Source organism: Xenopus tropicalis, chromosome 4 (assembly GCF_000004195.4).
Source record: "Xenopus tropicalis strain Nigerian chromosome 4, UCB_Xtro_10.0, whole genome shotgun sequence".
Lineage (NCBI taxonomy): Eukaryota > Metazoa > Chordata > Amphibia > Anura > Pipidae > Xenopus > Xenopus tropicalis.
Window position 1 is genome coordinate 80,157,255 of NC_030680.2, and position 21,723 is coordinate 80,178,977.

The following is a 21,723-nucleotide window of genomic DNA, read 5'->3' on the forward strand; positions in this document are numbered from 1 at the left end:
ACACTTGACTGTACTACAGCCAAAAAGGGGTTACATACATTTTTAACAATGTTTTTGCCTGCCTAAGCCTAAAATAAACGGTACCGAGCTGGTTAAGCGCTCCATTTTGCAGGTAAGGAACAACGCACATACCAACATACACCCATTGAGATACTATCAGCGTGCACTACGCGAATCTCAATCTCCTTTATTGGTTTGTTTGTCGCAATGACGTCTCCGTACTTTCATCCAATCAGAAGCCGCTCCCAGGGCATTGACCCTCACTGCCGAGCAGCATTCGGTGCAGAAATCTCGCGATAGTAGCTGCGGGACCACGTTACGCGAGGAGATTTGGGGTTCCATTTTCTCTCTTCGTCTCGTTCGACGACATATTCGGTGTAAGACGTGCTTGTTGAGGCGAGATGGCTGATTACTCTACAGTTCCACCACCCAATTCCGGAGCCGGTGTGAACGATGCCTTTAAAGACGCACTTCAGAGAGCGAGACAGGTGAGAGGCGCGATAAATTGTCGCTGGAGCGGTGGCGCGCATTTATGTTTGAGGGTCATGCTGTGAGGGCCTCGTGGTGTGGCTTTAGCTTGCCTTGGAGGTTTCTCGCTGTAAGGCATGCTATACTCGGGCAATGTCGTACATTCTCCGCTCTTCTAACAACTTTAAAGCACCTACGACCTTACCCAGTTCCACCTGTCTGGGCATTTTATTTCATGTACGGGTTGGCCTTAGGTGGAAATTCACCCGCTGGGTGGGGGGGGCTGATACCCTGTTTGTGATTTTGCTGCGCCCCACACGAGGCAGCTATCTACATTGCGCTTCTTTTGCCTAGTCCTTATTAAAATGTCTATGTGCCCCCCTGAATGTACCTTTGTCCTCACATGAAACTTAGTTTGTGACGCGCCAATACCCAATAGTGTACAGCAGGGATCCCCAACCTTTTATACTTGTGAGCCACATTCATGGAAAAAGTGTTGGGGAGCAACACAAGCATGGAAAAAGTTCCTGGGGGTGCAAATAAGGGCTGTGATTGGCTAATTGGTAACCCCTATGTGCGCTGGCTGCCTATGTTTGGCTCAACACTGGGTTTATATACAACCAAAACTTGCCTCCAAGCCAGGAATTCAAAAATGGCCACCTACTTTGAGGCCACTGAGAGCAACATCCAAGGGGTTGGGGAGCAACATGTTGCTCAAGAGCCACTGGTTGGGGATCACTGGTGTACAGTGTAAGGGTGTGTGTAACACCGGGTACATACAAATACCAGCTGACCCAGAGGTCAAAACCTGCTCCGTTCATTAGAATTGCATTCCTATTTTTTTAGCATCTATAAATGACTTCAAGACTCATAGATGTGGTGTTATGATTTTAATCCTGTCCCAGCCCATCACATAGTTACATAGGGTTGAAAAAAGACCATGTCCATCAAGTTCAACCCATCCAAGTAAACCCAGCACACCTAACCCACACCTACCAATCTATACACTCACATACATAAACTATAAATACAACCACTAGTACTAACTGTAGATATTAGTATCACAGTAGCCTTGGATATTCTGATTGATCAACATGTGCTTTTGCTACACAGAACTCAAGAAAAATGTGGTTTCTGGTCCTTAGCTTCAACATAGATCACCTTTTATTTTTGTGCTTAAGGGATGCCACACCTTCTATAATATCTATATTCCATGGGTGTTGCCTCAGCAGTCTTAAAGCAGGTGCTCATTTTGTCATTTCTGGCTTGGGGGGCACATTTTGGTCGGTAAAAACCATGTCTACTGACAAACAGCACACACGAAGATGGCCAGCCCACATGGTTATACAAAATAGCCAGTAACAGCCCTTATTTGGCATCCCTGAAACTTTGTATGCTTGTGTTGCACCCCCCCAAACTTTTTTACATTTTAATCTTGTAAATTGAGTAAAAGTTTATGGACACCTGTACTATAGGAAGTCATGTGTGGAGTCACAAGTTACATTTCGCCACTGTTTTCTTCCTTTGTTAAAGGGGAAGCCATTGCATGCTATGTAAATGGAAAGTCTACCCTCATGGCTATCCTTTACTTTATATAAACTAAAGTAGTATTTCTCAAGCAAACATGCTGATTTTCTCACTGGGAACAGTGCATTAAAGTTAAACAAATATATAATTTTTTGCTTACTTGCCCTTTAATATCAGTGCATGTGCAGTGTAGTAACATAGGAAATTTTACTTTAATGCTTTTAGGATATGGGTCTAGACAGCCACAAGGGAAATTAGGAACTACTATGCTCCCAAGAAATCTACCCAGGGCTGATGCATGTTTGGAAGCAGAAACCCAAAGATTGTGCATGTATCTACGTGATTAGAGAAAACACATATGCCCCCTGACCTAAGCATCAAAAGTTTGGCTTTGTTATGAATAGGGATAACTGGTGTCTGTCCAAATAAGCATTTAATTGATCTGCTTCATGCAAATAAAAACCTAACATTTCAACGTTAAAAAATACAAGCTTTTCAGTAATACAGGTTTTAGGAACAAAAAACAATTCAAAAGCAACTTTATAATCCACCATAGGTTTTAAATTACTTTGTGCTTTTTCCAGATTGCTGCTAAAATTGGAGGTGATACCGGAACAACGATAAATTCAAACGACTATGGATTTGGTGGGCAGAAGAGGCCACTTGATGATGGAGGTATGTGTGAACTTAGTATCAGTGTTTCAGTATGCTTAGCCATATTCCAGCAGTGTCAGATTATCCTGGGTGGTGCACTGTTTCCATTGAATATCAAGCATGGTCCCCCCCCCCCCCCCCCCCAGGCCTTGTCTGATAGGTATGGGTTTGTTTAAGCATGAGGGTGAGGTGTCTATATAACTGATCATTTGAAGACTAGTTTAAGTTATGGAGAATATAAAGCTTTCTCTGTTCCTCCTGCCTCTGACTTTTTAAATTTATCAAAAGTCAGTTCTTGTGTCAAAAGCCACAGGAGAGAGATAATTATACTACACAAACTACGAATATCCTATAAATCAGTGATCCCCAACCAGTGGCTTGTGAGCGACATGTTGCTCACCAACCCCTTGGATGTTGCTCTCAGTGTCCCCAAAGCAGGTAGTTATTTTTGAATTCCTGGCTTAGTGGCAAGTTTTGGTTGCATTAAAGAATGATGTACCACCGAACAACCCTTTCTGTAAAATGAGATTATACATAGAGGCTACCTAATAACTAATCTTAGCCCTTATTTGGTACCCCCATGATCTTTATGATGCTTGTGTTGCTCCCTCAAGTCTTTTTACATTTGACTGGCTCATGCATAATAAGGTTGGGGTCCCCTGCTGTAATATATATTCTTAAACTGTGGTTATGTCAGTTATAATCTGCGCTTAGTGATGTTTTTTGCTTTGCATGACTCATTGAAACATGTTTATTATAGAATGTTATGTACAACCTGTTGTAAAACATGAGAAATTACTTCAACCTTCCATGACCTGTATAAAAACACTTGGCCTTGTTCCTTTGTATTGAAATCCGCATTGACTTATAACATGGCGTACAAGGGATTGTCTAACTTGTGTTTTGGGGGCTGCAAGTAGTTCACTGTACACAGTATATTTCATCCACCCCTGCTGCCACACACCATGTTTGGGCACCAGTTGAGAATGTTATCCTACATGATGGTGTGTTATTGGATACAAAAAGCAACTTCACCTCAAGAAGCATTAAAACCTCTGTACTACGTATATAGCACATAGTGTGCATACATTCCTCTTTCTTTTGCATGCATACTATTAACCTAAGTATTAATGCTAGAGTTGACTGCTGTGGTACTATGTATAACTAAACCGTGTCAGTTACTTCTGGTGAGTGAAGTCATAACTTCTGCACTGGCTGTGTACTGTGAATGGTGTGAATAGTCAACTGTTGGTATGTATCAATACCACCTTTGTTGCTATATAGTCTATAAGTACATCTTTGTTTAAAAAAAACTTAAATGCTCTGTTTTCGTTTAAATATTTTTAGATCAACCAGAGGCCAAAAAAGTTGCTCCTCCAAATGATTGTAAGTATTTGTATGAACACTTTTTCCTCCTGTATTTTAGCTTAATTTCACAAACTAAATTTTACCTCTTTATACCCTTTTGAAGCTTTTACTCCATCAATGCCTCCGATGCACCAGCAGCAAAGGTGAGTCTGGACTTTTGTCGTATCACAACTGGGTTTATTTTGTCCTCCAGATACTTTCTGTACACGTTGGATATTTTAGTATTGCAGTCCAAAATCCCCCCCCCCCCCCCTTTTTTTCATATAAACTCTTAATGGTGGTGGTCCAGTCCAAAACAATGGGGAGGGGGGTACTTTGCAACGCTAATTGTTTTTAATAAATTAAAAATCCCAAACTAAAATACTCCTTTAGAAAAAAAATTGGACTTTTCAGAATTGTTGTTGCAGATTTTCATTTGTAAATGTGATTGCTATTAAAGGGGTGGTTCACCTTTAACTAAACTTTTTAGTATGTTATAGATAGGCCAGTTCTAAGTAACTTTTTAATTGGTCTTCATTATATATTTGTTATAGTTTTTAAATTATTTGCCGCCTTCTGCCTCTTTCCAGCTTTCAAATGGGGGTCACTGACCCCAACAGCCAAAAACTATTGCACAATGAGGCTATAGTATTATTGTTACTTTATATCTACTTATTACTACTTTTTCTATTCCAGTCCTCCCCTATTCATATATCAGTCTTTCATTCAAACCGCTCACTGGTTGCTAATGTAATTTGGACCCTAGCAGCAAAATAGCTGCTGCAACTCCAAGCTGGAGAGCTGCCGAACAAAAACGGAAATAATGAATGAACTACAAATAGTAAAAAATGTAGGCCAATTGCACACGGTCTCAGAATATCACTCTCTACATCATACTAAACGTTAACTTAAAGGTAGACAACCCCTTTCAGTTGTACATATTAGTAAATACCTTTTACTTAGAGCCACTAATTTTTGGCTTCCTTAAAGATCACTTGACAGGAAATAGTGCAGATTCTAACTGTTAACAGGAAGATGTGTATGATGAGCCCTGTCCATTCGTTGGCTGATGTAACTTAGCGTGTGTGAGCACAGTGAATCGTATGAGCCAATGAGTGGCACTTAGTGCTTAAAGGAAACATATCATATAAAAATTATGAATGTACCAGTGAATTCTTCTCCTCTAAATATAGAAGTATTGCGCTTAAAAAAAGTTGTTTTGGGCTGATTTATTGAGAAATACCCCCAAAACCCTACTAGTCCCGCCCCTCTGTTCCACTTCCTGTTGACTGAATTCTCTGGATGTGCAGGGGTGCTGGCGACTCTCGGTACACTGCTCTGTAGGATAGGAACCAATCAGCAGCTAGGCTGACCTGATAGGGAACTGAAGCCTGTCTTTGCTTGTTTGAGTGCAAGGCTGTGATTGGCTATCCCCCTTCTGCGGTGCTTCTGGCACATACACCCTTTATTTGAAACAAGGACAGAGAACTGATAGGGTCTATAGGGAGCTCCAATAAAGGCGCCATTTTTAGAGAGAGGATTAGTTTTTAGCCCAAAGTAAAACCAGCACCATATATTATTCATAATGGCCTACAAAATTAGGTTTTTTTCCTTTTATCCAATATGTCTCCTTTAAAATGGTAGTTTTTTCTATTTAGGATTATACAATGGCACATACTACTAAAGTAAACTTTTATTTAAAAAATGGTTTATTTAGATAAAGCAGTGTTATGCATATGGGCTGTTTTGTGCAATATATTTTGAGACCTACTGTGTTCAGGGGTATAGCTTCCATGTATCGGCCGATAAAAGTTGAAAACTTTATTACTACTTTCATCACAAATATATTCACATACACTTTTTGCTCATATTTAGAGATAGTACCCTCTACTTTTTGGTTATGCACTGTGTAATGTGCCCTCCAAAAAAAAAGCTACAGGCATTCTAATTGAGATTAAATTTTCCTATTAGAACAAACAAGAAATCTGTTTCACACATTTTAACTTGTTGACAATGGTTCTTTTTAAGGTCTGTCGTTACAGAGGAATACAAGGTTCCAGATGGAATGGTGGGATTCAGTAAGTTTGCTTAACCTTTTCCCCTTTCCCCCTTACTCTAATTGCTTTCTATAATAGTCTTGTTTGTTTTTACTAGTTATTGGCAGAGGAGGCGAACAGATTTCTCGCATTCAGCAGGAGTCTGGCTGCAAAATACAAATTGCTCCAGGTATAGTTCATAATTTTTCTTTGCTTTTAATTTATAGGTATAATCAATGACAAGAAAATTTGTAATTCATGCTATATCTTTTTTTTTTTTCACTTTTTATTTTAGATAGTGGAGGCATGCCCGATAGGTCTTGTATGCTTACTGGATCCCCTGATTCTGTTCAGTAAGTAAACTTTCAAATCATTGTGAAGTTGTTCTAAGGTGGTGTGGCAGTATTAACTTTTATTTTAAACTTCAGAGCTGCAAAAAGGTTACTCGACCAGATTGTTGAAAAAGGAAGACCAACTCCTGGGTTTCATCATGGAGAGGGTTCAGGAAATGCCGTCCAAGAAATAATGATTCCTGCCAGTAAAGCTGGATTAGTAATTGGAAAGGGAGGAGAAACCATTAAGCAACTCCAGGTATGGCTTAACTTGTACCATCCTGCTTTTAGATATTGAAGTTTTTTACGTTTTTTTAAATAAAATTGTTTTGTATTTCAGGAAAGAGCTGGCGTTAAGATGGTCATGATCCAAGATGGACCCCAAAACACAGGAGCTGACAAGCCTTTAAGAATTGCAGGGGATCCATACAAAGTACAGGTATTGTCTTCCTTTTGGTTATCCATGTTTCATAAGTTTGGTTTTTTTGTTTTGTCTTTTAACTTTTTTTTATCCATCCCCTTAGCAAGCAAAGGAAATGGTGTTAGAATTGATTCGCGATCAAGGAGGTTTCAGAGAAATTCGGAATGAGTATGGCTCAAGAATAGGAGGAAATGAAGGGATAGATGTAAGTATTAAATATATGCTACAAGCTATGGCAGGTTTTTTTTGGGTTTTTTTTTTTTTTTTGAACCGTGCTAGGTTTGTTTCATATTTAAAATCATCTATTTGTAAAGAATGATTGATTTATAGAAAGATTTAGTTACCCCAAAAATGTGCTTGTAGCATATATATAAATATATAATATTAAAAATCAGGTATTTTCTTGTGCTAAACTCACTTCAAAGTACTTAAAAGACGAGTAAAAATATAGATGGCCATTAACCAGCATTGTCATTGGACACTCAAATGGGGGGGTAGTACTGCCCCACTGGTTTTTTTTATGTAGTTGGGCCATTGAAGTTTGTATGCCAGATCTATGGAAAAAAAAAGCCTATGAATCCTTTCGTCTGAAAAAATCTCCTGGTGGGCCAACAGTTGGGCAGCACTGTAATATCGTAAGCATTAAGTTCACTTTTACATGTTAGATTGTAATATTTTTCAGCTGCTTTTCATTTTAAATTGAATCTATATATTGGGGTCTATGGGGGAAGGAAAAAAGAATTCAAGTTTCAGTAGCAGACTGGTAGATTATTAGGATTGTGGCAGTAAGACAAGTTAAAAAAAAAAATTGGGCACCCAGTCACTAAGAAATGCAACTGAGATGTGATTTCTCCATGCTTTACTATGTAAAAGGAAAGTTAATTTTTCTTCTGTTTTATTTTGATTTTATAGGTTCCTATACCACGATTTGCTGTTGGAATTGTGATAGGCAGAAATGGCGAAATGATTAAGAAAATACAGAATGATGCAGGTGTTAGAATACAGTTCAAACCAGGTATGTCTTTTATAACAGTAATAAGTAACACTTGCAGGTTAAATGCTACAAAAAATTATTCGCCCATTTGAAGTGCTGCATGCTACGTAAGGCTTTTTCTTTTCCATATTTACCAAACCATAGCTATTCTGAAAAAGCTCAGCTTAAATGCATGTTATATGTAATGATAGCACTTTGAGAAATGTTTTGTTAAGGTCTTCATTTGTTTTGACAATGTCGCTCAACACACAGGTGTTGACATCACAGCATGCTAAGACAACACATAAGGAGAGTTGCTGCATGCATGGCTTGTCCTCAATCAATGACAATTTCTAGCCAGTCCAATTGGTATTTCCTTTTTGACATTTAGATGACGGATCTACTCCAGAAAGGATTGCACAAATTACTGGCCCCCAAGACAGATGTCAACATGCTGCTGAAATTATAAATGACCTGCTGCGTAGTGTTCAGGTAAACTTTTTATAAAGCGCCAACATATTCCGCAGCGCTGTACAATAAGTGGGTTTCATACATTGGACATACAGAGTAACATATAAAGCAATCAATAACCGATACAAGAGTTGAAGAGGGCCCTGCCCAGAAGATCTTACAATCTACAAGGAGAAAGGGTTGAGACACAACTGTAATAGAAAAGTTAATTGGCTTAGTAATTGGTGCTAATGTTGCACAGAAGTGTTAACCTAGTGTTCCCCCAGTCCCTGGGTTTACGGATTAAGAAAATTACATTTTAACAGTACCTAGCACTTTGATCTATACCAAAATCCATATTCCTCATGGTTGTGGAACAATTAAGCCTTCATTAGTCCATTTTCTGTGATTTATGCCCCTCCTTTACACATCCTGTTATCCAGAATGCTCGGGACCTGGCTTTTTCTGCATGAGAGGAGTCTTTCCATAATTTGAATCTCCATATTTTAAGGCAACTAAAAATATAAATTAATCAAATAGGATTGTTTTGCCTCCAATAAGAATTAATTGTAACTTAGGATTACGTAAGGTACTGTTTTATTACAGAGAAAAGGGATATATATTTTTCGCCCTTCCTGTAGTTCTGAGCTTTCTGATTGGCTTTCCAGAATAACGTCACATACCTGCACTGCTATTATCAAGGCTGTCTCGTTGCTATAGTGGTCATCTATTTTTAGATATTACATAAAATTATACACACCAAAGGAGCTTTGCTTTACTTTTCAGTCAGGAAATGCTGGTGGACCAGGGCCTGGTGGCAGAGGAAGAGGCAGAGGGCAAGGAAACTGGAATATGGGACCTCCAGGTGGTTTACAGGAATTCAACTTTGTTGTTCCCACAGTGAAAACAGGCCTTATAATTGGAAAAGGTATCAATCATTGTTTATATGTTCAGGCCTGCCCATCTCGTTTTGCTATATTGTTACTCATTTTCCTGAACTAACCCTTTCTGCCACAGTGGTTTACTATATATATGCAAGCTAACTACACTAATTACTAAAAGGAGTCCAGTTGCCTAACACAACCAATCATATCTTTTCTTTCAAGTGATTAGACACTGATTAAACTAATTCCTAATTGGTCATTATGCCATTTACCACATATATTTGTAAATGAGCACTTTTTCAGGATTGTTCGATTTGCTTTAAAAAAAATTTAGTATTTCTTAAATTTATGTATGCAAGTTTGTTTTCATTTTCAATGTTAACGCTATATTAACTTTTTTCTTATGTATATATGCTAAGCCTTGTGTTTTTTTTTCTAAAAAAAAATTTTCTCCCAGGTGGGGAAACAATTAAAAATATAAGCCAGCAGTCTGGGGCTCGGATAGAGCTGCAGCGGAATCCCCCACCAAATGCGGATCCCAATGTAAAGTTATTTACTATCCGTGGATCTCCACAACAGATAGACTATGCCCGGCAGCTGGTTGAAGAAAAGATAGGCGTAAGTAGTTAAATGGAATATTATCTTGTTCACTTACCTGCACACAATCACCTGACAATCGCAAGGTGCTTTATCAGAGAACATGTTTGACTGGGCTTTATTTTAAAGCTTACTATATCGATGTGCTGCTATCTGAATATATAGATTTATTCTCAAACCGTTAGAACGAGAACTACTTAGAAAATGTGATTATAGATTCATCTCTTGGAAATAAGGTATACTAAGTATAATTTATATATAATATACCCTTTCTGAGATTAATTTTCTGTATCCCCTCCAGCCTCTCTATGAATCAGATTTTAATGGACAGTAAGACCAGTGATGTTTCTGACTGGATTTCAAAATAAATTAGTTTGACGCAGCCTGCACGAAGAGACAGGTTGCTGAGAGGAAATAGTACAGATTTTTAAGCTGTTATTTACAAAGCTTATTTCCATTAGGTAAAGCTTATTAATGGTAATCATAATAGTTCCCCTTTAACCTTGCTGGCGTGTGTACATGCATAACTTAGTAGAAATAGTTGTAGTGCATTTGACTGTTTATTTTACTCTCCCTCCAATGTTTACTGCTATTGAAGATAATGCGAAAAAGGAAAGATATTTTAGAAAAAGGACTTGTGTAAATCATTCTTACAAGTTGTCCATTCGCGCTTCTTCTGCATTTGGTGCCATAGTAGCCCATCTGTGGGTGGCATTTCAGATGTCCTACTAAAATTCTTTGTGCATAATAAAATAACCTAAATAAAGGCCAGATTGTGCATAACAAAGTAGGGTGTGGCTTATTTTACTTGTTCCTGTATTTATGCACACACAAAAAATATAAGTTAGCTACATTCTTGTTTCCTCATTTAAGTTTACGTTAATAATCCTAAGAATTACCATAATACTGAATGCTTAAGATCAAATTTAAATAGGACTTTATTTCTTTACAGGGTCCTGTAAATCCCTTGGGGCCCCCGGTTCCTCATGGTCCACCTGGTGTTCCAGGACCTCATGGCCCACCAGGTCCTCCTGGCCCTGGTGCTCCTATGGGACCTTACAATCCACCACCTTATAATCCTGGCCCTCCAGGACCTGCACCACAGTAAGTTTACCTTAAAACTAGTGGGAGTTAAATAAAGATTAAGATTTTCTTGCTATATTGACTTGTTGTCCTTTGTTTTTAGTGGACCCCCTGCTCCATATACTCCTCAAGGATGGGGCAATACTTATCCACACTGGCAGCAACCAAGCCAGCCAGACCCAAGTAAGTTGTGCTGTCTTAATGAAAATACATATACTGCTTTGGGACCTGTTATCCAGATGAGTTGGAACCTACATAGTTACATATGGTTGAAAAAAGACCAGGGTCCAAGTAAAACCAGCACACACAAACCTATACTGATCTATCTATACACTCTCGTACATAAACCTTGTCTACAGTCCTGTGAAAAAGTTTGGGAACCCCTCTTAATTCTTTGGAGTTTTGTTTATCATTGGCTGAGCTTTCAAAGTATCAACTTCCTTTTAATATATAACATGCCTTATGGAAACTATTATTTCAACAGTGACAAAGTTTATTGGATTAACAAAATATGCATCATAAAAAAAATTAGGTGCATAAATTTGGGTACCCCAACAGATATTACATCAACACTTACTACTTGAGCCTCCTTTTGCAAATGTAACAGCCTGTAGACACCTCCTATAACCTTTGAATGTCTGGATTCTGGATGGCGGTATTTTTGACCATTCGGCCATGTTCTTTGTGTAAATTGCGCTGAATTGAAGAACGATGTACAGATACACCATCGGCAGCAAAATGTTCTTGCAGGTCTTTGGAGGTGATCATTGGGTTGTCTGTAACCATTCTCACTATCCTCTGCATATGCCGCTCCTGTATTTTTCTTGGCCCGCCAGACCTGGGTTTTACAGCAACTGTGCCTGTGGCCTTCCATTTACTGATTACATTCCTTACAGTCGAAACTGACAGTTTAAACCTCTGAGCTTTTTGAAGCCTTCTCCTAAACCATGATACTGAACAATCTGTGTTTTCAGAGCTTTTGAGAGTTGCTTTAAGGATCCCATGCTGTCACTCTTCTAAAAGAGTCAAATAGAAGCACAACTTGCAATTGGCCACCTTTAAATACCTTTTCTCATGATTGGACACACCTGCCTATAAAGTTGAAAGGCTTAACAAGCTAATCCAACCAATTTGGTGTTGCCAGTAATCAGTATTAAGCAGTTACATTCATTCAAAATTACAAGGGTACCCACATTTTTGCACAGACATTTTTTAACATTTGATTCAATTTCATACAACTAAATACTGCTTTACTAAAATTCTTTGTTCAGAAAGCACTCAGTACCCAGATGTTCCTGGGAAATGAAAGACATACCACTGTTAATTTATTTTTTTTTTTTTTTGAAAGTGGAGTAAATTATTATGCAGACTGAGAGGGGTTCCCAAACTTTTTCACGACTGTCCCAACATCAATACTAACTGTAGATATATCACAGTAGCCTTGGATATTATGCTTGTTCAAGAACTCATCCTAGCCCCTCTTAAAAGGCATTACTTAATCTGCCATTACAACATCAATAGGAAGGGCACTCCACAACCTCACTGCCCTCACCGTGAAAAAACACCTACGCTGCTTCAAATGAAAGTTCCGTTCCATCTTAAGGGGTGGCCTCTGGTGCGCTGATTGTGTTTATGGGATAAAAAAAGAACATCCCATATCTGCCTGTAATCTGCTCTAATGTACTTGTACAGAGTAATGATGTCCCCTTGCAAGCACCTTTTTTCCCAGAGAAAACAACCCCTACCGTGACAGTCTACCCTGGGTTTTTTTTTTTTGTTTTTTTTTTTAAGGAATTTTGCCTTAACACACAAGTTGATTATATCGGCTAAGGGAAGTTTTGGCTTAGCACTGACTGCAGGCAATCTCCTTCTCACCACTTCTCTTTCCTTACTGGTGCTGGTAGGCCCGAAGTATGTACAGCTGCAAAACTGAATTTACCCTTCTGTAGCTGTATATTAGTTGTCAGACCACTTTAAAAAATAGACTTTGCATTGCATGTGCGAGATCTTATTCCGCACAGTTTTGGGAAACCTAATTATATGCAAAAGTGCCTGATGCAGTATAATGGTGTAATGATTTTTACAGGTATTTCTAATAAATTTACAAGGTTATTTTATTTCTTAGGTAAAGCAGCTACAGACCCTAATTCTGCAGCATGGGCAGCTTATTATGCACACTATTATCAGCAGCAAGCACCCCAACCACCCGCAGCTCCAAATGCTGCACCAACTACAACACAAACTAACGGGCAAGGTAACAAATACCTTTTTAAAGATATCTCCGTATCTTCCCCCAACCCCTCCCCCACCCCAAAGTTAATAAGCTGGTCGTGTACAAAATCTTTAGAAGATAAAATATCAGATCCTGCATCATAAAACTGTTTGCTCTAGGAAGCATAGGGGGTAACAAATGTGTTAACTCAAAATCACCCTCTAGGCATGTTACACAGTATGTTGGCAATATAGCTATTGTAATCCCACATTTATGTTTTTAGTCCCACATTTTTATAACAAATAACAAAGTTATTTTCTGTCTTGAAAATGTCTTGAGCAGCAACAGAAGTTTTTTAGTAAACGTGAAAGTGTTTATCTGCTGAGAGAAGATCATTTCAGTTTCATATTTTTGGCTGTGTGCCTTAACATGTAAAAATGAGTGTTGACATTCTTGATGTTTAAAATTGTTTTGTTTTTGTATTATAATGTTTAGCTGAACCTCCAGCTGCTGCACCCCCAGCTGGGCAAGTGGATTACACAAAGGCTTGGGAGGAGTATTACAAGAAAATAGGTAGGTGAAATTTAGAAAGCTTTAGGTTGTTCTTTAAGCTCTAAAAACAACTTACCGTATATACTTGAGTATAAGCCAATCCGAATATAAGCCTAGGTACCTAATTTTACCTAAGAAAACTGGAAAAACGTATTGACTCGAGTATAAGCCTAGGGTGGGAAATGCAACTGCTAAATAACAGATAAATAAATAGATAACTTTAGGGAAAGAAAAATGCTACAGCAGCAGACAAAAGCAAGTTTGGGAACGCTAAGGAAGCTGCCATACTAATTATCAAGTACTTGGACCCCAGTGTACAAGTCCCACCACAGTACTACAATAGTAGTTACAAGGGCAAAATAATTCTTGATGCTGGACTTAGTACAAATGTAATTTTTGTAAATAACAAGTTATTGTACCAATTACTTACTCTGGCTCGTTGTGCAGATGTAACGCGCTCGTTGCGCGCACCCACCCTCCCTCTACTTGTGTCCGTGCATACCTACCTCCCTCCACTTGTGTCCGTGCATACTTACCTCCCTCACTCCCCTCCACTTGTGTCCGCGAATAAGCTGAGGGTTACTTTTTCAGCACATTTTTAGTGCTGAAAAACTCTGCTTATACTCTAGTATATACAGTATACGCGCAACCCTGGTGTCGTATGTCAGTTGAAATGTATTCAGTTTAAAGGAGAACTAAACCCCAATTCTGATGCAAATGCCCTGGTTTTAGATCTGTCATGTAATGTGAATCTAAATGAATTACCAATCAACTTTTTACTGTTACATTTATACTCTATATATGCAGTATATTTTGAGTTGGCCCCCGAAGCTCAGTAACTGACAGCATGTGCAGTAAATCAGCAGAAAAGAAGATGGGTAGCTACTGGGTAATTTTTGGAGGCACAAATCTTCCCTGCTAAAGGGTTGTGGTCACCTTTGCGTTTCTATACTAGCCAAAACATAATGTACAACAATTTCTGCCCTACTTCTTTAGTTAGGCTTTAGTTCTTCTTTAAGGACAGATATTACAATAGGGGATGAATTGCACAGATAGAAGTCCTTTTCCACGGACTCATTCAACCTTCTTAGTGCAAGTTTGACAAATGGAACCAAAAAGAACCCAGAAGCTGTCACAGCACTGTCTTACACATTAAGGGGGTATATTTATTATAAATTTTATCATGCTGTGTAAAAAGTGAAATGAAGCATTATTGTTGATGTTGCCTAGGGCAACCAATCAGCAATTAGATTTCAACAGTTAGAAAACCAAAGCAAAAAATCTGATTGGTTGCTAACTGTTGAAATCTAATTGCTGATTGTCTGCTATGAGCAACATCACCAGTAATGCTTCACTCCACTTTTTACACAGCATGGTAAATATACCCCTTAATGTGTGGCTACCATATACAATCCTATTGGGTGCACATTTGGCCAAAACCCCTTGCTAAGCCAAGTAATAAGTGAATGCAAGGCTGCTATTCTTCCTTATTAGAAAGTGAAAAAATGTATACTAGGTCAAAAGACTGGCAACATTTCAGGCCTTATCACACCCTTTCTACAGCCTCAGATTTGGGATAAGGCTGGGTATATTGCCAGTTTTTTCAATTTGCATTAAGAAACAATTTGGTTATGGCAGTTCTTGTTTCCTTTTAAATCTACAACACTGGCAGCTAGATACTTGAGTGCTGGTGTCTTAGATCCTATGCATGGTTGGTTAGTAAATGTTGGCAAGCAGAGGAACCTAATGCAAAAATTACACCTCCTCCAGGCAGTGTACAGGTATTGGCTGTACTAATTAAATAAAATTGAGGTAAATAAAAATCATTACAGTTAGTGCACATGCATATTTGTTCCATAAAGCAAACTAGTATCAATAGAAAACAAGATATATGGAGTTACTGTTCCTTTAAAAACTAACACTAAAAATGAAGATGTTTTAAAATAAAATGTACTGTTGCCCTCCATTGGTAAGTTGTTTGTTTCAGATAGACTTCTATTGTTTATATAATAAGCTGCTATGCAGCAATGGGGGTAGCCATTCAATCTGAAAAAAGGAGAAGTTCTGTAACCTGTGCTATTTTTTAATTTGAATAGCAGCCACCATGGCTACACAGCAGCTTTGTTTATACAAATTGTTTCATTGGTTTGGTGTTGCTATTCTTTAAACCAGGGGTCCCCAACATTTTTTACCCATGAGCAACTAAGAAAAGTAGGGGAGCAACATGAACATGAGAAATATTTCTAGGAGGTGACCAGTAGGGGCTGTAATTGGTTATTTGGTATACCAGTTGGGACTACAGGGACCTTTGTTTGGCAGTGCACATGTTTTTTATGCATCTAAAACTTGCCTCCAATTCAGGAATTAAAAAATAAGCACCTACTTTGAGGCAACTGAGAGCACATTAAAGGAACAGTGACACTAAAAAGTGAAAGAGCTTTAAAGTAATATAATGCACTGTTGCCCTGCACTGGTAAAACTGGTGTGTTTGCTACAGTAACACTACTATAATTTATATAATAAGCTGCTGTGTAGCCACGGGGGCAGCCATTCAAGCTGGAAAAAAGGAGAAAAGGCACAGGTTACATAACAGATAAGTTCTGTAGAATACAATAGTGTTTTATCTGTTATCTGCTATGTGCCTGTGCCTTTTCTCCTTTGAATGTCTGCCTCCATGTCTACATAGCAGCTTATTTATATAAATTATAGTAGACTTTCTGAAGTAAACACACAACTTTTACCAGGGCAGCAGCACATTATATTTTAGTTACTTTTATACACTTTAATTTTTTGGTGTTACTGTTCCTTTAAAAGGGTTGGTGAACGTGTTGCTCATGAGCCACTGGTTGGGGATCACTGCTTTGTAACTTGTCATGTCTTCAAGACTTATATTCAACCGTCTTGCAACATTGTTTCAGAAGTCAGGTCTAAAGGTGGCATATTTAAGCCACCGATTTGGGTTTCTCAGACCAATTCTGCAGCTTATCTGCCTGTGTATGGGAACCCCAGATGGGCCTAACCAACTACGATATGGCTTACTCGATCGTGACACATGATTTTAAGGATTCTGTTCTGCCTGAGGCATGGATTTGGCTGAATCCCAAATCTGGATTTGATGCTTTACAGCATTACTGTCAGATACTACATTAATAGAAAATACATTTACAAATAAACCAAATAAAGTGTGGCAGTGCATTTAACACTCATGTTGTTCATGTTAGAACAAAAATCTTTTTTCTCCACCATATCTTATTTTTTTTTTTTCTCTATAGGTCAGCAAGGGCCACCACAAGATTATACAAAAGCATGGGAAGAATATTACAAAAAACAAGGTAAGTGACTTGTAAAGTTGTGTGTTTATTTACATACATATATGCCTGTGCTTGTAATTATCATGTCCAAACTCTTTCTCTAATGTATGTATGTATAACTTTATTTATAAAGCGCCACAAGGGTACACAGCGCTGTACAGTCTTACAGAATACAAAATTACACACAGGGAGGACGAGTGATATAATAAATAAATACAATAAATACATATATGTATATATATATGTGCCATGTGGTAAGAGACACAGTAGGAAGGAGGTCCCTGCCCCGTAGAGCTTACAATCTGAGTGGTTGGGTAACATACAGGCACAAACTGGAAGGTAAGAATGCATCAGGTATGGGCATTTGCCCATAAGCGCAGGACTGGGCAAAATAATGTCTTAGTGCTCCAGAAGGTAACAGCTGAGTTTTTTCTTAAAGAGAGTGGGTGAGTTTTCCCTACGGAGGGATTCAGGGATAGAGTTCCAGAGGTAAGGAGCAGCGAGATAGAAAGGTTTAAGACGAGAGAGCGCAGTGGGTGTGGATGGTGTAAAGAGACGGAGGCTCTGAGAGGAGCGGCGGAGACGACCAGGAACATGTAGGGAGACCAGTGAAGAAATGTAGTGAGGAGCAGAGGAGTGAAGGGCTTTGAATGTCGGCAGAAGGATTTTATAAGCTATCCTTTGCTTGACAGGCAGCCATGCTAGTGAGCTTAATTGAGGCTGAGCAGGATCCCTCTTAGGAGAGAGCAGGAGGATCCTGGCAGCAGAGTTTAAGATTGATTGCAGGGGAGAGAGGTGGGAGTCTGGGAGGCCGGTTAGTAGGAGATTGCAGTAATCTAAGCGGGAAAGGATAAGGGCATAGATTAGTGTTTTAGCTGTTGCTTGTGAAAGAAAGGGGCGTATCTAATGGTGCTGACATAGGCTCCGCTTGGGGTGTATATTTCAATACTGTAACTGGTACAGGTGTAAATAAGCAGGGATCTGCATCTGGTTCGTTCTAGCTGAAGCATTCCAATGTGTGCAGCCATATTGCACATACATATGTTACAAGTGCCTTAGCTGCAGGGCCCACTTGATTTATGCATATATGTCTGCAGAGATGTCTCGTGTTCAGAACTGAATTCAGTGTTTGAACTTTTGCATTAATTCAGTTTGGAACTCTTTAGGCAACTTTATTTGTGCAAGGTGGTTGTTTAAACCTTTTCCTGAGGCAGATATGGTATCCAAAAAATCAGATATATAGTTTATTTTCCCTAATGTTTATTTGTGGAACAAATTTGCTGGAGCGGAGGAAGCTGGCATGTGGTGAAAAAAGTTTTGAATCATTAATACTTTATCAGCCTTAAAACTCCTTTCTGTCTTGTTTCTGTTTAATTATGGGTTAATTATCTTTTACTCTATGAAATTTAGGGCAAACCGTTCCAACTCCAGGAGCTGCACCGCCTGCAGGACAACCAGATTACAGTGCAGCCTGGGCAGAGTATTACCGACAGCAAGCAGCATATTATGCTCAAACAAGTCCACAAGGGATGCCACAACATCCGCCAGCACCACAGGTATGAATGGTTTTTTTTAAGTCAGAAATGGGTTTGTTTAGGCTGGTTTAACTTTTGGGGGAGAGCAAGTTCTGCGTTTTACCCTGCAAAAACATTAAATGTAACTTGTACATCATTCTGTTATATTGTATGTTTACAACATTTTCCCCCTTCAGGGCTAATGAAAAACATGCAAGAAGCAGTCTGCATTGGTTAACCAGTCTTGCCTTAGGGTTTCACTCCTGAGTTGGGTTCCTTGTTAAAGGGATTTTAATGTTTAACTTTTTGTATGTTTCTTATGTATTTCTTCTGCACAGGGCCAATAATGCGAAGTGGACAGTACAGTATTTGCTTCATTGTGTTGGGGAAAACCTTTGTTAAATATATGGATGCAGACGCCTTGATGAAGATCTTAATTTTTTGTTTCGGTTTAAAATTGTTTTGAAAAAAATGTACAAAACTATCACTACTGACTGATAGGAGGCTATATTTCTGTGTAGAAATGAAAACTGGTTTGTTTTTAGTATATTAGTGTAGATGTACACATTCCAGCAAATGTATTTGCAACTATGTGGTCAATGCTTTGTCATACAAATGTACTTTTTCAATGTATACTTTATGACTTTTAAAATGCCTGTTTTGTGCTTTACAATAAATAATATGAAACCTCCTGTGTCGGTAAGTTGGATATGTGAGTATTTAAACTATCATTTGTTTGTTTTTTTTTTATTTGACGGGGGGAGGGATATCTGTTCAATTTTATTACTGCTTTGAAGAAAAGTAGATTGCCAGTTTTTAAGCTCTTACTTGACAGATTTTACTCAGTTTAATTTTCAAGAACTTGTTTTAATAGGGACCTGTGACAGATTGTTGTATACCCATCAGTAGTGGATGCTTTTTGTTTTGTTGCATGTATAAATTGGACTGCAGTCCTTATTTTTTCTCCCACTGAGTAAAGTTTTTGTATATGACCACTTTTCAGAACTGTAGGGCTGTGCTCTTCTGCCTCCAAACATTTTGTTGTTGTTTTTTTTTATACTTTATCTGCATAAACAATATTTTCAGAAAGTTTGTATTGACGTTATTTGCATATTCTTTTGGAAGATAACCTTTCTGTAGTAACATTGTTTTGCTGCTGGTTATGCTGAATAATTAGCTATTAGAATTTTCTGAATGTTGAAAATGAACGTTAATACAGTCAGCTTTAAAATCTGAATACTAAAAATTTCAAAAGTATTAATAACCGTTTATCACCTCAGTCAAATTATAATTTTTTTACAAATAAACTTTGATTTCAATGTCCATATCCAGATTGCGTTGAATATCCATTGTTTGCTCCTTGCATATTTGCCAGCTCACTATTGCTTCTGTTCTATCAGATCACAATCAAATCAGTCTTGCCATTGTCTGTTGAAGTGCAGATTTGATCCAGCCAGTATAGCAGTAGCTCTATAGGTGTGAGGAGGACTGTGCTGTGCATCATCTTTAATTTGTGTTCCTTCACGGAGCATTGCACTGTAAGTACCTCAATAAATGGACAAACTGCAAATTTATCTGCTCATTTTCCATTATATTGACTGATTTTTTTTACAATAATGCTGTGCAGTGTTATCTTGGCTGATATTTGATTAGTATATAGTATATTTTCTGTTTTTAGGTAAGTATCTCCAATATGGAGTTTTAGCCGCAGCACAACAATATTTTTCATTTACTAAATCTTGTAAAGATGACTTTGTTACACTACGTGATTCTAAATATGTTTGCATTGTCAAACCTTTGCCTGAGTAGTCCTTTAAAGAGTTTTGGATCTCTGGGTGCAATTATGTTTGTTTTAAATATTTATAACTGACTATGTTTAGCTCAAACATTGCGAAAAGGGAAATATTGCTAGCAATGTGTTTTTTGTTTTGTTTTTATTTTCTTACATTGCGTTCTTGGTTAATGGGCAGGACATGTTCTAGCACCATGTATTTTGCATGATCTCTCGTCTCTAATACATTCATGATAGATAACTGAACAGATTTTTTTTTTTTTTTATATAAACCTTGCAATTTGGAGGTTGTTAATCTAATTCGTTCCAGGTCTAAAAATGTTAGTTGGGTGAAATATTTACTGTTGAGTGCCACCCCAGATCTTCTACCTTAGGTTCTGCTGAAAAACCAGGTAAGCACAACCTAAGGGAACATCCGTACAAATGCATCTATTTATGTTGTCCCTGTAAAATTTGTGGTTGTGCCAAAAATTTCTTCACAATATTTTCATACTAACGTATGTAGGTAGTAATAGCTTTTAATTCCCCTGTAAATGATCATTTTAAGGAATAACTTTTCGCCTAAGATTTTTTTTTTTTTTGCATTTAGATTTTAGGCTGTAATCTGCCATCCAATGCTCATGTTCTTAAGTTGCTGTATTTATGCTGCTGCGTGTATTTGTCAGGGTTTGTTAATGTTTAAATTAAGGTTAATTACTAATCATCCTCATCAATGAACCTGTTGAGGGTTCCAGCATATTTTGTGCCAGTCATTTTTAATATCTGCCTTTATCAACGATTTATTAGAACAGTCTCTCTTGCTGTTTATTTCCTAAAATGTGCTGACACGTTTTAAAGTCCTGCTTATTTGTACTTTAAAAGAAAATTTGAAAAAACCTGCCTTCATTTTCACACACAGTGCTGAAGATGCTGCAAGCACCAAACACCAAATCATAGCTCATATAATCAGGTCCTGGGGTAGTTCCTAAGGAAGGAATCCTTTCTGTGTATGCCATTGGTGATCCGATGGGCATGGACGTAGAAGGGCTCATGTAGAAGGTAAAATTGGCAAAATACTAAGAAATGTATTATGCGTATTAGTGCAGATTTGTTTTCCATCATTATTGATGCTTTTCCTATGATATGTGCCCTCTAGTGTATTTTGGTTCTCCAGCAGTATATATATATATTTTGCCATTGATGAAGTTAAAATCGATCTTGTGTGTATTTTTTTTCTTCGTGATTACGATTTATTACTGTGCTTAGACAGAATTATTATGCACTATGCATGCACTGTCAGCAGTATCTATACAATATATCTGAGAAGAAACAATTGCCGCAGGGCTCTACCTACAGGAATGTAGAGATTTGTGCTGTATGAGGAATAGAAGAGCCTCAAAGAAACCTTGAGTTTGACTATTTTTAGAATCATTAACACCAAAAAATAAAAATGTATTGCCCTGCACTGGTAAAACTAGTGTGGTTTGCTTCATAAACACTACTATAGTTTATATAAACAAGCTGCAGTGTAGCCATGGGGGTAGCCATTCAAAGGAGAAAAGGCTCAGGTTACAAAGAATATAAGCCCAGA

General features: G+C 38.0%; 1 protein-coding gene across 2 annotated transcripts; it reads left to right on the forward strand.

The window, feature by feature from the left end:
• The first annotated feature begins 260 nt into the window (after window positions 1-260).
• fubp1 (far upstream element binding protein 1) lies at window positions 261-19,688 on the forward strand. 2 transcript variants are annotated; one of them, NM_203962.1, is made up of 21 exons: window positions 381-488; window positions 2,580-2,670; window positions 3,997-4,035; window positions 4,121-4,160; window positions 6,025-6,074; window positions 6,151-6,222; window positions 6,328-6,385; window positions 6,461-6,623; window positions 6,705-6,803; window positions 6,889-6,990; window positions 7,698-7,800; window positions 8,150-8,250; window positions 8,995-9,136; window positions 9,550-9,710; window positions 10,642-10,793; window positions 10,876-10,955; window positions 12,898-13,026; window positions 13,480-13,557; window positions 16,809-16,868; window positions 18,258-18,403; window positions 18,700-19,686. In NM_203962.1, the coding sequence occupies exons 1-21, from the start codon at window positions 402-404 to the stop codon at window positions 18,706-18,708; spliced, it is 1,962 nt and encodes a 653-aa protein (NP_989293.1). In that variant the 5' UTR covers window positions 381-401; the 3' UTR covers window positions 18,709-19,686. The 2 variants fall into 2 exon arrangements, with proteins under 2 accessions (XP_012816228.1, NP_989293.1); XM_012960774.3 differs by lacking the exon at window positions 12,898-13,026 and having other exon boundaries at window positions 261-488; window positions 18,700-19,688.
• The last annotated feature ends 2,035 nt before the right edge of the window (window positions 19,689-21,723 follow it).

Excerpts from the sequence above, each read along its gene's own strand:
- fubp1 (NM_203962.1), top strand. The coding sequence starts at position 402 with ATGGCTGATTACTCTACAGTTCCACCACCCAATTCCGGAGCCGGTGTG. Across the intron at positions 7,801-8,149 it reads TAGAATACAGTTCAAACCAG|ATGACGGATCTACTCCAGAA; the intron begins GTATGTCTTTTA and ends TTTGACATTTAG. Across the intron at positions 9,137-9,549 it reads AGGCCTTATAATTGGAAAAG|GTGGGGAAACAATTAAAAAT; the intron begins GTATCAATCATT and ends ATTTTCTCCCAG.